The sequence below is a fragment of the Dermacentor albipictus genome, chromosome 2, assembly GCF_038994185.2.
Source record: "Dermacentor albipictus isolate Rhodes 1998 colony chromosome 2, USDA_Dalb.pri_finalv2, whole genome shotgun sequence".
Taxonomy (NCBI): Eukaryota; Metazoa; Arthropoda; class Arachnida; order Ixodida; family Ixodidae; genus Dermacentor; species Dermacentor albipictus.
The window spans coordinates 202,274,453-202,287,480 of NC_091822.1; the positions used below are offsets into that span (position 1 = coordinate 202,274,453).

The 13,028-nt window shown below is 44.9% G+C and overlaps 1 protein-coding gene across 3 annotated transcripts in view; it reads left to right on the forward strand.

Annotated features, from left to right (window-relative positions):
- mTor (serine/threonine-protein kinase Tor) overlaps positions 1-13,028 on the forward strand; it is a 504,957-nt gene that overhangs the window by 361,996 nt on the left and 129,933 nt on the right. For all 3 annotated transcript variants that reach the window (XM_065435416.1, XM_065435418.1, XM_065435417.2), the window contains 3 exons: positions 2,351-2,476; positions 3,121-3,252; positions 10,438-10,568. In XM_065435416.1, the coding sequence (XP_065291488.1) occupies positions 2,351-2,476; positions 3,121-3,252; positions 10,438-10,568 (389 nt within the window). The remainder of the gene's footprint in view (positions 1-2,350; positions 2,477-3,120; positions 3,253-10,437; positions 10,569-13,028) is intronic.

Here is a 13,028-nt window from a genome sequence, read left to right on the forward strand (position 1 = left end):
ACCTGACACTATCAGCTCAAGTACACATACTGTAGTGTCTCTTCATGCATCTTGAAAACACCAACTGCCAGGTGGTGGAAACCTGTGTCTGCTACTAATCTGGCTGAGGGGTTAAAAACACAGTTTTCAGGCAACAAGTTTGACCAAGCAGCAATATGGGAATGCTTTTAGACCCTCACTCTTGAGTACAGCCAACGACCAATTTTTCTGGTGCCCAGTCTTCCGGCCATGCCTTATAACTTGGACGTCCTCGCATCACCACCACATACCTCCTAAAGCCAATGTATAAAGCGTGTCTGAAATTTCGGATGCTGAGACCCTTCGCCATTTGATTTTTCCTACTTTTTGCCATGACCACAGGTCTGAAACTACATTAGTTGGACCTGCGCTCTTGTAATCCTCGCAGATAATTTCAAAGTGAGGAAACCATAACAAGAGTCTGGGAAACATTGCCTAATGCCTGTTTCCAAAAGTCAGCTTTGCTGCAGTGTTCCACAGTCAAGCATATACAATGTATTGTGGTGAAGCATACCAAGAGTGGAAAGAGGCCACTGTCATGGCACATGATATGTGTTCCTCAATTATACACGCACACTCCCGCCATCGCTTGTCACAGTATCTAAATGCCTAATAGTCGTACTGATGAGCCTTCACAGCTATTTCGGACATGGCCGTGGTGATTTGAGCCTTTGAGGGCAGTAAAGGTACACCTTCATCTTTTCGGACTGCCCATTTTTTTAGTCGTCCTTGCTCTTAGGGAGTCTGAAAAATTGTACATTGACTATTTCTGTAACACCAACATCCTCCAATGGCAAACTGGGTGTAAAGCGTGAGAAAATTTAAATACCCACGGACCCAAGGATGTTCTCAGCAACAAAACCTCCCGAAGAAGCTTTTTCCACACCAGCACTGTGTTAAGACTTCAATAACCTCCTCAACACGCAGGAATCTTCACTGCAACAAGAGCAAGCTGAAAGATATGTGCATAATGGAATTTGGGCCGAAAAAGAGATCCATGCGAGTGGTGGTGTAAGCATTGTACCCACTGTTGGCTCTGCTTCGGAAGAGATACCTGTCGATACCAGACACTATTGCATCTAGCAGGTGGCTCTTTTCAGTGTTTGGAGGATCCTCAACTAGCACGAATCTTCACTGCAACAAGAGCAAGTTGAAAGATATGCGCAAATGAAATTTGGGCCGAAAAAGAGAACCGTGTATGAGTGGCAGCGTAAGCACAAAACCCACTGTTGACTCGGCTTGTGAAGAGATACCTTTTGATACCACACACTAGTGTGTCCAGCAAGCGGCTCTTTTCAGTGTCTGGAGGAATGTGGAAATGCAGGAGGGTGTCATTGCTCCACGGACATGTCTAGCAGCTATCCTTCCTTCATGGCAACATCAAAAACTGCAGTTGGGATACTGTCAAGTAAAAGTGTTGTACTAGAGAATTTTGTTGGCCACAAAGCATAATTTTCCTATACACTATTTGCTGTACTATCACTTTTTTTTTCCATACTTGTGGTTGGTGAAAAAATTCCATTTTTGCCAAAGCCAATAAATAGTATTCTTATTCAAAAAATATTCCATTCGAAAGGCACTTGGTTTTTATTATTCGAATTCACTTTGAAATAGAAAATTTGGTGTTTGCACACTACTACTTTTATGTCATTTTTACCCTGCAGTTTTCTCTTGTTAAGCTGCCTTAAATGTTTCAATGCATCCACTGCACTAAGTTGATGAAGAAATTGCGGTCACTGACCAAGTTACAGTGAAATAACACAAATCCCCTTCGGGACCCGTACGTGTTCTTTGATCACACTAAAAGGGGGTGACATATGCATCTGTTGTTTGTAATGCTATGCAGTCACCACCTGCAATTACTGTGTTGTCACTTGCTGCGTGAATGCATACTGCACCTGGTGCACATTTTGATCTGGCCAATAAGAATGATGCTGTAATTCTTTGCACAAAGGACGGCTTGAGGCTTCGTACTGTGAGACAAAGGGGATATGAAGATGTAACAGGCATCTGTTAAAGCCAAAAATGAAAGCGAGACATTAAACTTCCTGTTGATATTTCATTAATGGTGCTAATGTGAGTGTAGTTTGCCAAAGAAAGTGTGCTGAGCTTCTAATTTACAAACGCATGTGTTTTCGCTGTATATGTATGCTAATTTCTTATTACCTCACTTTCTGAAAGGCAGCTTTTCTGTGTGTAGTTAGGCTTACCGTGACATCTATGAAATCAGCTGCATGTGCAGAAACAAGGGGGAAATTTTAATGGTCTTGTAGTAATCGATGATACAGGCTCTCTGATGTTTGCTTTCACTTGAACCTCTCCCCCATGCCAGGGTTGCCAGAGGATTGTCGAGGACTGGCAGAGGATATTGCAGCTTCATTCTTTGGTTGTGAAGCCCAAGGATGACATGCGCAGCTGGCTAAAGTTCAGCAGCCTGTGCAGGCGCAATGAACGACTGGTAAGACATGCTTTTATTAGAAGCGCCTTCATGGCTTACGGTAGACAGGGCAAAGCTCTCAAGAGGATAATTGCTCTTTACATTCTTTAGCTTTACTTTTTATTGGTGTTCATGACGATATTCTTTTCATGTGATCATTCACAATGAAGGTCGACTAAAATTCTTTTCATAAGCTTTTTCCTTTGTGTGCACTGGCAGTTAGATGTTTTTCTGCAAAATCTTTGTAACAAAGGTACAGCCTGGTTCTGCCATGTGCAAGCAAACTGGCCTCTGTAGTAGTGGTGTATGAATGCTTTTGCTCCCTTGTGTGCCCATGTTTTGTATTTAGAAACAACCGGGCTCAGCATGAATGTGTGTGTGCATGTGCAGAGCCCATTCTGTGGTCACATTCTGAGTTGCTCACTTTCAGCAGACACTGATGACCAAACCAGGACGCAAAACGTCCATCACACCATTGAAGCACTGTTCCATGTGTTATGTCATGCAGAAGAATCCCTGAAAGTAATAAACTGAGAACATGGCTCCTGGTGTGCCAGGCTTTTCACAATTGTTCTGAAGCTTTATAGGGCAGCCTGTTTATTTTGTCTGTTACAAGTGTGCAAGGGAGAACCTAATGGCACACACCTCCTGATGTTTTGTTGCAGGCACAGTCTCACAGAACACTGGTCACTCTTTTGGGGACAGACCCTTCTCTAGTGCCTAACCAGCCTCTGCCTACTGCTTACCCTGCTGTAACATTTGCCTATATCAAACACATGTGGCAGAGCAACCAGAAGGTAAGAATACCATTTTATATACACTTCATAGGCAATTTCCTGAATGGAAAGTCGACCGTAAAGAAAAAATCATATAATGGGATGCCTGGCAAAAAAAAAAAAAGTTAATTGGAAAGAAAAAGTAATTCTGCAAGGTGTGTGGGTATACTGAATACAGTAGACTTCCATTAATTAAATTGACTCCAATGAATTTGATCCTGAGCGAAGGCCCCAGTCGACCCCCATACATTTCTATTGGCCCAAACAGTCATTATTTCATTCCTAAAAGTGGTCTTCGTTGAATAATTCGAAATTGAACGATCTGCACGCACATGCCTGACCCCTGTGGTAACCACAGTAGGGACCCTCTTAATGACAGCGTCTCTAATCAGAACTTGCGGGACAGTGAATGCATTGAACACTTGTCAATCTTCCTCAGAAAATTCCTATTTCCAGCTTGGCCTAGGGAGATTTTCAAGAAATAACCGTAGCTCACAATGTTCAATTAGAGTATTTACACAATCCTTAAGCATGGCTTCTTCCTCTTCTTCTTTTTTATTATATTAGTATTATTATTATTTCCCAAGCAAATTGGGCCTTAAATTACCTGCGCAATGTAGTTGGACATATTACCAAAGCCGCTTTCACGGCGTTTATATGCTTTACCGCATAACAAAGGTGTACTGCAACGAAGCTGACTTGTAACTCATATATGCTTAGTGTCGTACATTTAGTACACTACTTTCATTCGCGGTAACTCTTCACATTTCTTATAGAAATGCTTCAGGTTCCTAGCCTCTATTTATGAGGTCATAACTCTTGTCTGTGCATACTTTGGTAACTGAGTATCTAGACATTTCAGCATAACGACAGCTGCAACATCATGAATTTCAGGGCTTCGAAAAGGGCACCATCTCATGGCAAATTGATCTGAATATAATTGATTGTTGGCAAAATTGTGATTACCTGTTTATAAGGGGCAAAATGCCTCTTATCTCTGTTCTCTGTATTTAAGACTTTATCACCTACGATGTTGGGTACAGTTTCAGGAGCCTATACAGTCTACGCTCACTACAACGGACCCACGTACAACATACTTTTGAATATAATGGATCGTATTTCAGCTTTAGTTCTTCCTACCTATTTTATTAATACAATGAAGTTCACTTTTAACGGACCAGACTACAACAGACTATCGTCTATAACGGGCGAAATGTTCTGCAATTTTTTTCAAAATAGGGTGTATAAAACGTACTTTGCCCTGTCAACAAACACGGCTGACAACTGACTTGCGAGGGTCAGCTGACAATCGCGGCTCATTATCACACGCAAGAGAGAGAAAGGGGGATGGGGGCGGAAACGTGCCGTCTTCTTTCATGTGCAAGGCACTGGGGGAGGCAAGAGAGAGGAGGCTTCCACTCCAGCAGCTGCTGCTTACAGTGCAGCTGCACAGTTACCGTATCTTGAAAGCGATCTGTGATGTGGACGAAGTGCTTGTTCGCGTGGGTGCCGTATTTTGAAAGCAATCTGTGATATGGACAAAGTGCGCCCAGTGCCAATAGCTTCGTATGCCTGTACTTTCAATGTTTAGTTCACATTGAAGTTAGAAAGAGCATGAAGGTCGATTTGCTCGCTGTTGCTGCCATGCTTATCTTGCTTAATTTGCTATCACAATCGAGGCTTCACCTTTCGGGCAAAACTGCGACTTTTCTTGTTAGTTTTTTACTTTGGTCGTTCGCCACTCACACTTTGCAATAAAGTTGTTTTGGAAGTGAGGCGTTTCGGATATTATGGACTTCAGATAAAACTGACATTTTTTGGCAGATTTTTAGGGTCCGTTGTAACGAGAGTTGACTGTAGTTGGGTGTGCTGGATGTCCTATCAAAGAGAGACTAATGTCATGAATTCCAGTCCACCAGGGAAATTATCGAGGCTTTCCACATAAAAAGATTAGGAGACACTTGCGTCAGTCATGCTTCGTTGTCTCTGTTAGATTGCGAATTCCAGTACCTTCGCAATACGTGTACTAATCTGAAATAATTTTTGTTCTTTGACTTCCATACCCACTGACATGTTTAACTGATGCTTTTACATTGTCATGTTCTGATGCTATGGTTTTTGCAATCACCTATATATATGTTCCTCGTTTCAATAAAAATTTAGTTGAGAGTTAGCGCTCGTCCTGTCTGCTCCTTTCTGTGTCCGTGTTTCACTTCGCGCTAGAAGCCAAAATCATGTCATGAATTTATGTCTGTCACATAAACTGTTTTGTTCCTTCTTGTTGGAAGGGAAGAGATTCATTGATAAGGCTTTTGCGAGCAAAGCTCCACAAAAGCTGAATATCATTTCGAACAAAATTGACACTTGTGATGAGGTGCCCTCAGCAGTGTGCATTATTTCGCCTGGAGACTATGCTGCGGCAGTAATGGATAAGGCAAGTGTGGATAAGTCAAGAAGATTGAACAGTCCGAAAAACTCGTTCACCAAAAAAATTAAATTAAATTTATGAGGCATACAGCAGCTTGAAAAGATTTCTAATAATGCCCTGCCTCATACTACGCTTGGAGGCAATCAGATTTGCTTGGATTTACGCAAGACTGATGTCGTCTCTGTATACAGTCTGACAAGAGCGCCACCGAGTCGGCGATCTCCGTTTCTGGAGCCCATCATGATGATCAAAGAAAGGAGCCATGTTTCTTCGCGCTACTTGGCTCTTGCGAAGGTACACAAGGTGATGTCGATCAAACGAATGTAAAGCTGCACAAACACACACAAAGATGTGACATCTCTGAGACACACCTTCTCTGTAGACACACCATGTACAAATAGCAACCGAAACCTAAAAAAAGAAAAAATGGAACACGCATTAAATATGGCTAGTTTTTTTTACCTACACTTCACGCAGGCTTCTGTAGACAAGTGTAGTGCCGGGTGGATGCTATCATGTCATGTGCTACACTTGCTCTAGCCAACCAGAGCAGACTGCACATTGTCTTCTGCATCAGCAGACGAAAAGCGCCTGACTCTGCACTTTGCCTGACTTCACACTGACTGGCTGCGCATATCATCATCATCATCAGCCTATTTATGTCCACTGTAGGATGAAGGTCTCTCCCTGCAATCTCCAATTAAACCTGTCCTGTGCTAACAGATTTCAGCTTGCCTAAAACTAAACGCTAAAGTACAACTTTCCTTTCATCAGCAAATCTAGACATCATCATCATCAGCTTGGCTACACCCACTGCAGGGCAAAGGCCTTTCCCATACTTCTCCAACTACCCCGGTCATGTGCTAATTGTAGCCATGTTGTCCCTGCAAACTTCTTAATCTTATCCGTCCGCCTAACTTTCTGCTCCCCCTTCTATGCTTCCTTCTCTTGGAATCCAGTCCGTAACCCTTAATGACCATCGGTTATCTTCCCTCCTCATTACATGCCTTGCCCATTTCTTTTTATTGATTTCAACTAAGATGTCATTAACTCAAGTTTGTTCCCTCACCCAATCTGCTCTGTTCTTATCCCTTAATGTTACGCCCATCATTCTTCTTTCCATAGCTCGTTGCGTCGTCCTCAATTTAAGTAGAACCCTTTTCGTAAGCCTCCAGGTTTCTGCCCTGTAGGTGAGTTCTGTTAAGACACAACTGTTATACACTTTTCTTTTGAGGGATAATGGCAACCTGCTGTTCATGATCTGAGAATGCCTGCCAAATTCACCCCAGCCCATTCTTATTCTTCTGATTATTTCAGTCTCATGATCCGGATCCGCGATCACTACCTGCCCTAAGTAGACGTATTACCTTACCACTTGCAGTGCCTCGCTACCTATCGTAAGCTGCTGTTCTCTTCAGAGACTATTAAACATTACTTTAGTTTTCTGCAGATTAATTTTTAAACTGACCCTTTTGCTTTGCCTATCCAGGTCAGTGAGCATGCATTGCAATTGGTCCCCTGAGTTACTAAGCAAGGCAATATCATCAGTGGTGTTCTTTAACATGTCACTAAATCAAAGTGTGCGAGCGTTTTTTATTTTGCCCCTGTCAAGATCCAGCTGCCGTGGTCAAATCTGCGACCTCGAGCAATGCCATAGCCGCAGAGCTAACATGGCGAGCACAGAAGTGTTGATTTGGCATGCAACCGCTTCCATTGTGTCGCCTAGACCCTGCTGTGTGCTTTAATTAATGCTGCTCTGCTTCTGTACGCTCTGCGTAAGTTGTCCGCTATACATATTGGCAGGGTTTTATTTTCAGAAATAGCAGAAACACACCGTATCATACCTTGAACTTAAGCTTATCCAGTGTTTTCTTGCCTTCTCACATCACCTTTTCCCTATCCTGCCCCCCCCTCCCCCCCCCCTTGCGTTTGTATGGGAACTGCAAGCGAAAAGTGGCAAGGCTGTTTTGCGACTGCGTCGGTTCTACCCATTCTCTGCCTCCTCCTCTCCTCCTCTTCTCTTCTATTCTATCAAGCTTCCCTCTGGACTTGCACGTTGGTAGAAAGATAAGCTTGCGGGGCGTCACGGATAATAACTGCCAAATGCCGTTTTGGCCGCTGTGAAATCACTGTGTTTGGCCACCTTGTGAGTGCTGAAGGCATGCAACCTGACCCAGAAACAATTCGCATTGTCAAAGACTTCCCATGCCACGTTCCACTAAAGGCGTACGGACCTTTGTCGGCTTGTGCTCCTATTTTCGACGTTTTGTCAAGAACTTCGCCGACGTTGCCCATCCACTCACGCAACTTTTGAAGAAGGACATGTCTTTTTCTTGGGGTCCTGAACGGGCCACTGTGTTTCACATGCTCACGACTTTACTTACATCACCACCCATCTTGGCTCATTTTGACCCGTCAGCCCCCACTGAACTCCGCACCGGCACCAATGGACATGGCATCGGCGCTGTTCTCGGCCAGCAGCAACAAGGACGAGACCGCGTCATTGCCTGTGCCAGTCGCCTTCTTTCCCCTTCAGAGTGAAAGTTTTCTATCACTGAGCGCAAGTGCCTCGCACTAGTTTGGGCTGCTGGCAAGTTTCGGCCATATTTGTTCAGCTGCACATTTTCGGTCATTACAGACCACCATGCACTTCGCTGGTTGTCTTCCCTCAAAGATCCCACTGGACGACTTGGTCGCTGGGCACTGAATCTGCAAGAATGCAGCTTTCACGTCACTTACAAGTCTGCCAGACTGTACCTGGATGCGGACTGCCTATCCCGTCATCCTGTGGAGCCGTGTGTCTTCGCAATATCCGATTTAACCAACATACGCAGCGAACAGCTCCGCGATGCCAGTTTGTGGTCAATTATACACCATCTGCGCTCTCATCACTCTGCCCCATCCCTACAATTATTCGTGCTTTGTGACGGAATCTTATACAGATGCAACACCAGCTCCGATGGCCCTTCGCTTCTACTGGTTGTTCCCGAAAGACTCCGTTCCACTGTTCTCGAACAGCTTCATGACACCCCCACCACTGGACATCTCAGAGCAACTCGCACGTGCGATCGCGTTCGGCGTCGATTCTTCTGGCCAGGCCTCCACCGCTCTGTGCGCCGATACGTTGCCGCTTGCGAGTCCTGCCAGCACCACAAGCATCCATCCTTGTCGCCGGCCGGTCCTCTTCAACCCATAGACATTCCTAGTGTCCCCTTCTACCGCATCGGCCTTGATCTCGTCAGGCCATTCCCAACATCTCTGACAGGGAACAAGTGGAATGCTGTAGCTGTGGACTACATGACACAATACGCTATCACGCGGGCACTGCCGACAAGCTGTGCCACTGACGTTGCGGAACTTCTACTTTACGATGTTATTCTTCACCATGGCGCTCTTCGACTGCTGCTGACCAACCGTGGTCGCTCATTTCTGTCCCAAGTTGTCGACAACATTCTTCGTTCGTGTTCCATACATCACAAGCTAACCACTGCCTACTATATGCAAACCCATTGGCTTACCGAGTGCCTCAACCGCACGCTGACCACTATGCTCTCCACGTATGTTTCCTCAGACCACCGTGATTGGGACAGCACCTTGCCTTATGTGTCATTTGCCTACAACTTGTCACACCATGACACCGCTTTTATCTTTTGTTTGGTCACCATGCCCCGTCTCTCTTCGAGACTCTTTTACCATCACCTGTGCACCCTGTTACAGACTGTGCCCACCTTGCAGCTTCTCGGGCTGAAACGGCTTGCCAAATTGCAAGGGATCGTCTTTATGCCTCCCAGCTGTCCCAGAAGGCCCGCTACGATTGCCATCACAGAGTCATTACTCTCCGGACACCTTGCCGCCAACTTGGCTTGTCATCCAAGCTTCTTTCCTGCTACTCCGGGTCTTACCAGGTCCTACACCAGATCACTGACGTCACATATGAAATCACTTCATTGGACAGTCAATCATCTGCCGCCTCCGTCACTGATATTGTGCACGTCTCCTGGCTTAATCCTTATATTGCCGGACACAATCCTACTGCTCCTTAAGCGCCGAGACGGCGCTCTCACTAGTGGGGGTTCTGTGTCACGTGCTATTTCTGCACACTGAAGCACACATCCTGCCGAGCATGGAAGAATGCGCCAGAAAGACGGTGAAGACGACGATCGAGGTAGCGCTCGTGTGGTTGTTCTGCTATCTAGCCTGCCACCACCTCTCTTTGTGTATATTCTGTAAATATAATTTCCTATCCCTTTCAGCTACTCTCATCCCTTTGGCACTATTATCATAGCCTCGGTGCTCTTTGGCCACTTCTGGCCCTTGTGCCAATAAACTCCAATCATTATCTTCATCGAAATTTCAGACTCACTATTGCAGAATCCATGTTTTTTGTGGTTGCTACCACTAATTCAACATCTACAGGTACTATTAGCAAAATTTGCATCTACTAGATGGTTTCAGTATCAGGGTAATTTGCTTCAAAATTAAGTTAAAATTTTGCTGACAGTTGCGGTACAGTGCCCATGTTGGTCTATTCTGTTTCTTCGTGGTTTCAAAGTGTGCTGCCATATTCTATTATTCTCCGAAAATTCAGATTGGCCTGCTTCAAACTGCTTCAAAATGAAATTTTACTTGGTAAAAAATTTCTTCAAGGTTACTTTGGGCAGTCCCACCCCTGTTTAGGTAATGTCCTCATCTTGCCGCGGTGTGTGCAAGAAGAATGGCTCATGACGCAGCTTGTGTGTACTGCACAACCCTAGATGTATGCTTCTATCTTCCTGCAGGAAAATGCCCTGAGGCAGCTGCACCACTTTGTCCAGACAGAGCTTCCAGCAAACAGCACCCTGAACCACCTGTGCCTGCCTGTTCCCAATGAGAATGCACAGCGCAGTGAGCACCAGAAACTCCTGGCCAGGTGATGGGGCCTTTGTGTATTTTGTCAATTGTCTTTGTGTATTGGTTGATAAATTTCTTTTGTTTTCTTCAAGCAAGCACTAAGATACATCACGCTTTTTGCCTCTTTTGTGTCATGCAGGAAGATTTCAAGGACAGCAGCATAATGTAAGCACAGGCAAGAGAGCTACACAAAATAGGGGATACCACAAGCAGTTGAATCTTGTTTTAAAGGGTACTTTATCCCATTGAGGGTCATTTTTTTTTTTTGCCAAGTACGACTCCCAAGAGCAGAATTTCTTTATTGCAAACAAAAAATGTACCGCAGTTCTTCAAGAGTGACGATAAAGGGAAAAAATATATACCGTATTTACATGATTGTAAGTCGACTCGAATGTAAGTTGACCCCCCCTCATATCGCGTGTGACAGGGGAAAAAAATAAAGAGCATACCCGAGGGTGCATTCCATAACAAAAATTTATTAGTAGCTGGCATGGTCACTGGACTGCTCTTCACTTGTGCCATCGTCATCGCTGTTACGGTTTCACAGCGCGTCGTTGTCCAGCAAAATTCCACATTTGGCAAACAAGCGCACCACGACATCTTGTGGAACAGCAGCCTGCGCGGAATGCACCCAACCACACGTAGCCATCAGGGAGGCTCTTTTGACGAGTCCGGTTGGCATAAGTTCGCAGTCTTTTGCCGCCAGCCACTCGTTGTACTCACTGCAGAGCAGGTCCCTAAAAGGTGAAGATCCGGGCTTGTTTCATGACCATGTCGCACTTCACTGGCAGGGACCGATCACGCGTTTCAGCGACGTACACCACAAGCTTGGCCTACTCTCCGAAAAGCGTCCCGACTTCGACCGGTAGGAAATTCTTCGCTTGCCGTCACAGATGAAAATTTTGCTTCGCTGCAGTCGCCACTCACATCACCCGTTCAGAAACATCAAAATTGTGTCCTGCTCTGCAGGGATTTGTTTTTTCGATGTAAAAGATGGCAGCCCTCTTGAACGCTGCTGTGAACGAGTGCCGAATGTTTAGTGGGCCTGGAGCACGCATGGTGACTGAGGAAGGATGGAAGTAGCACGTAGCTTGCAGTGAAGTCGAACGCGACAACAGAGCTACAGGGAAAGAGAAACACTTGAACGGTGTCTGCTCTTCTATGAACTATCGATACTCCCCGCTAGCGCCACCGTTCAAAGGGTGCCACCTCGAATGGAACAGCAGCACTTCCATCAACTTTCGACACCTCCCCCCCCCCCCATGAGTGTTGCATCCGCTGTAAAACTCTCAAAAATGTAGAAAAACCCTTCTGAAAAGCAAAAAAAAACGCGCGAGATAGCAAAGAGCTATGGGTAGGGCCATAGAGCAAACAAAATTGTAACTACGTTGTAGCTCCCCTGATATCTCATTGGTCTCACTTCTTTGGCGGTGCCATGTTTTGGTTTCAATTGTAAGTCACCTCCCCCCCCCCCACCTCCTACTTCAGATTTTCAAATTAAACAAAGAAGGTCAACCTACATTCGTGTAAATACGATATTTTCCATATGTAAACATGCATTGTTTCTTTATGAATACAGATAGGCTTGCATAAATACTTATAGTAAGTACAAAGAAGTAAATAAAATTGATATGTATTTTGTGGGCAGTAATCTTCATCAAAAGCATTGCCACTCAACTCGCAGCATAGCAATTAGCACACATGCCCACAACATAATTCAACCGTATATGTGAGCGCAGACAAGGAAACTGTATGGTTGCGTGCAGGCATGGCAGCATTTTTCAAACAATATTTACTCGCATAATGATCGCACTTGCGTAATGATCGCACCCCTGAATTTTGTCGTCAAAAGTCGATTTTTTTTTTCTTTCTTGTTTAATGATTGCACCCCAAACTTGTCGCAGCGATATGTCGTGTGCCAAGTCTAGCTAATGATGATCCCGCTTACCATTTGTTGAATGCTGTCAAATGCTACGCAAACAACTCTTGAAGACATACCAAGCGGTCTGCACGCACCAAACATTTTTAAGCAGATGCCCCATTTCATTTCTTGCATCACTTTCTGCACTTCCATGAAAAAAACAATGCTACAACCAAACTTGCCTTGGCTTTATTACTTGTAGGCTTCTCGGAATCCCATTCTCGTTATGTTGATCCCCCGGAATCCATCTCAGACACCGATGAATAGCTGCCTCACTGCCTTCCGAAAGCGAAACAGCAAGAGACTCTAAGGGAAACGTTCTCCAAGTATGGCGCTTGTCACACGGTTCATTGACGTCTCTGCGGCTTCTTAATGGTTTTGGCCGACGACGACGACAAAAAAGGCGCGTTTTGATTCCTCTCGTCTGCACTCGTGGGCACGCAACACATCGCAGGCAGCCACGATACTGGCCATGTTTACACTGATACATTAGAAGTGTACCCTATTCATACATCGACGCTTGTAACGCAGCTAAGATATTCGCCTACCCTTAGCGGA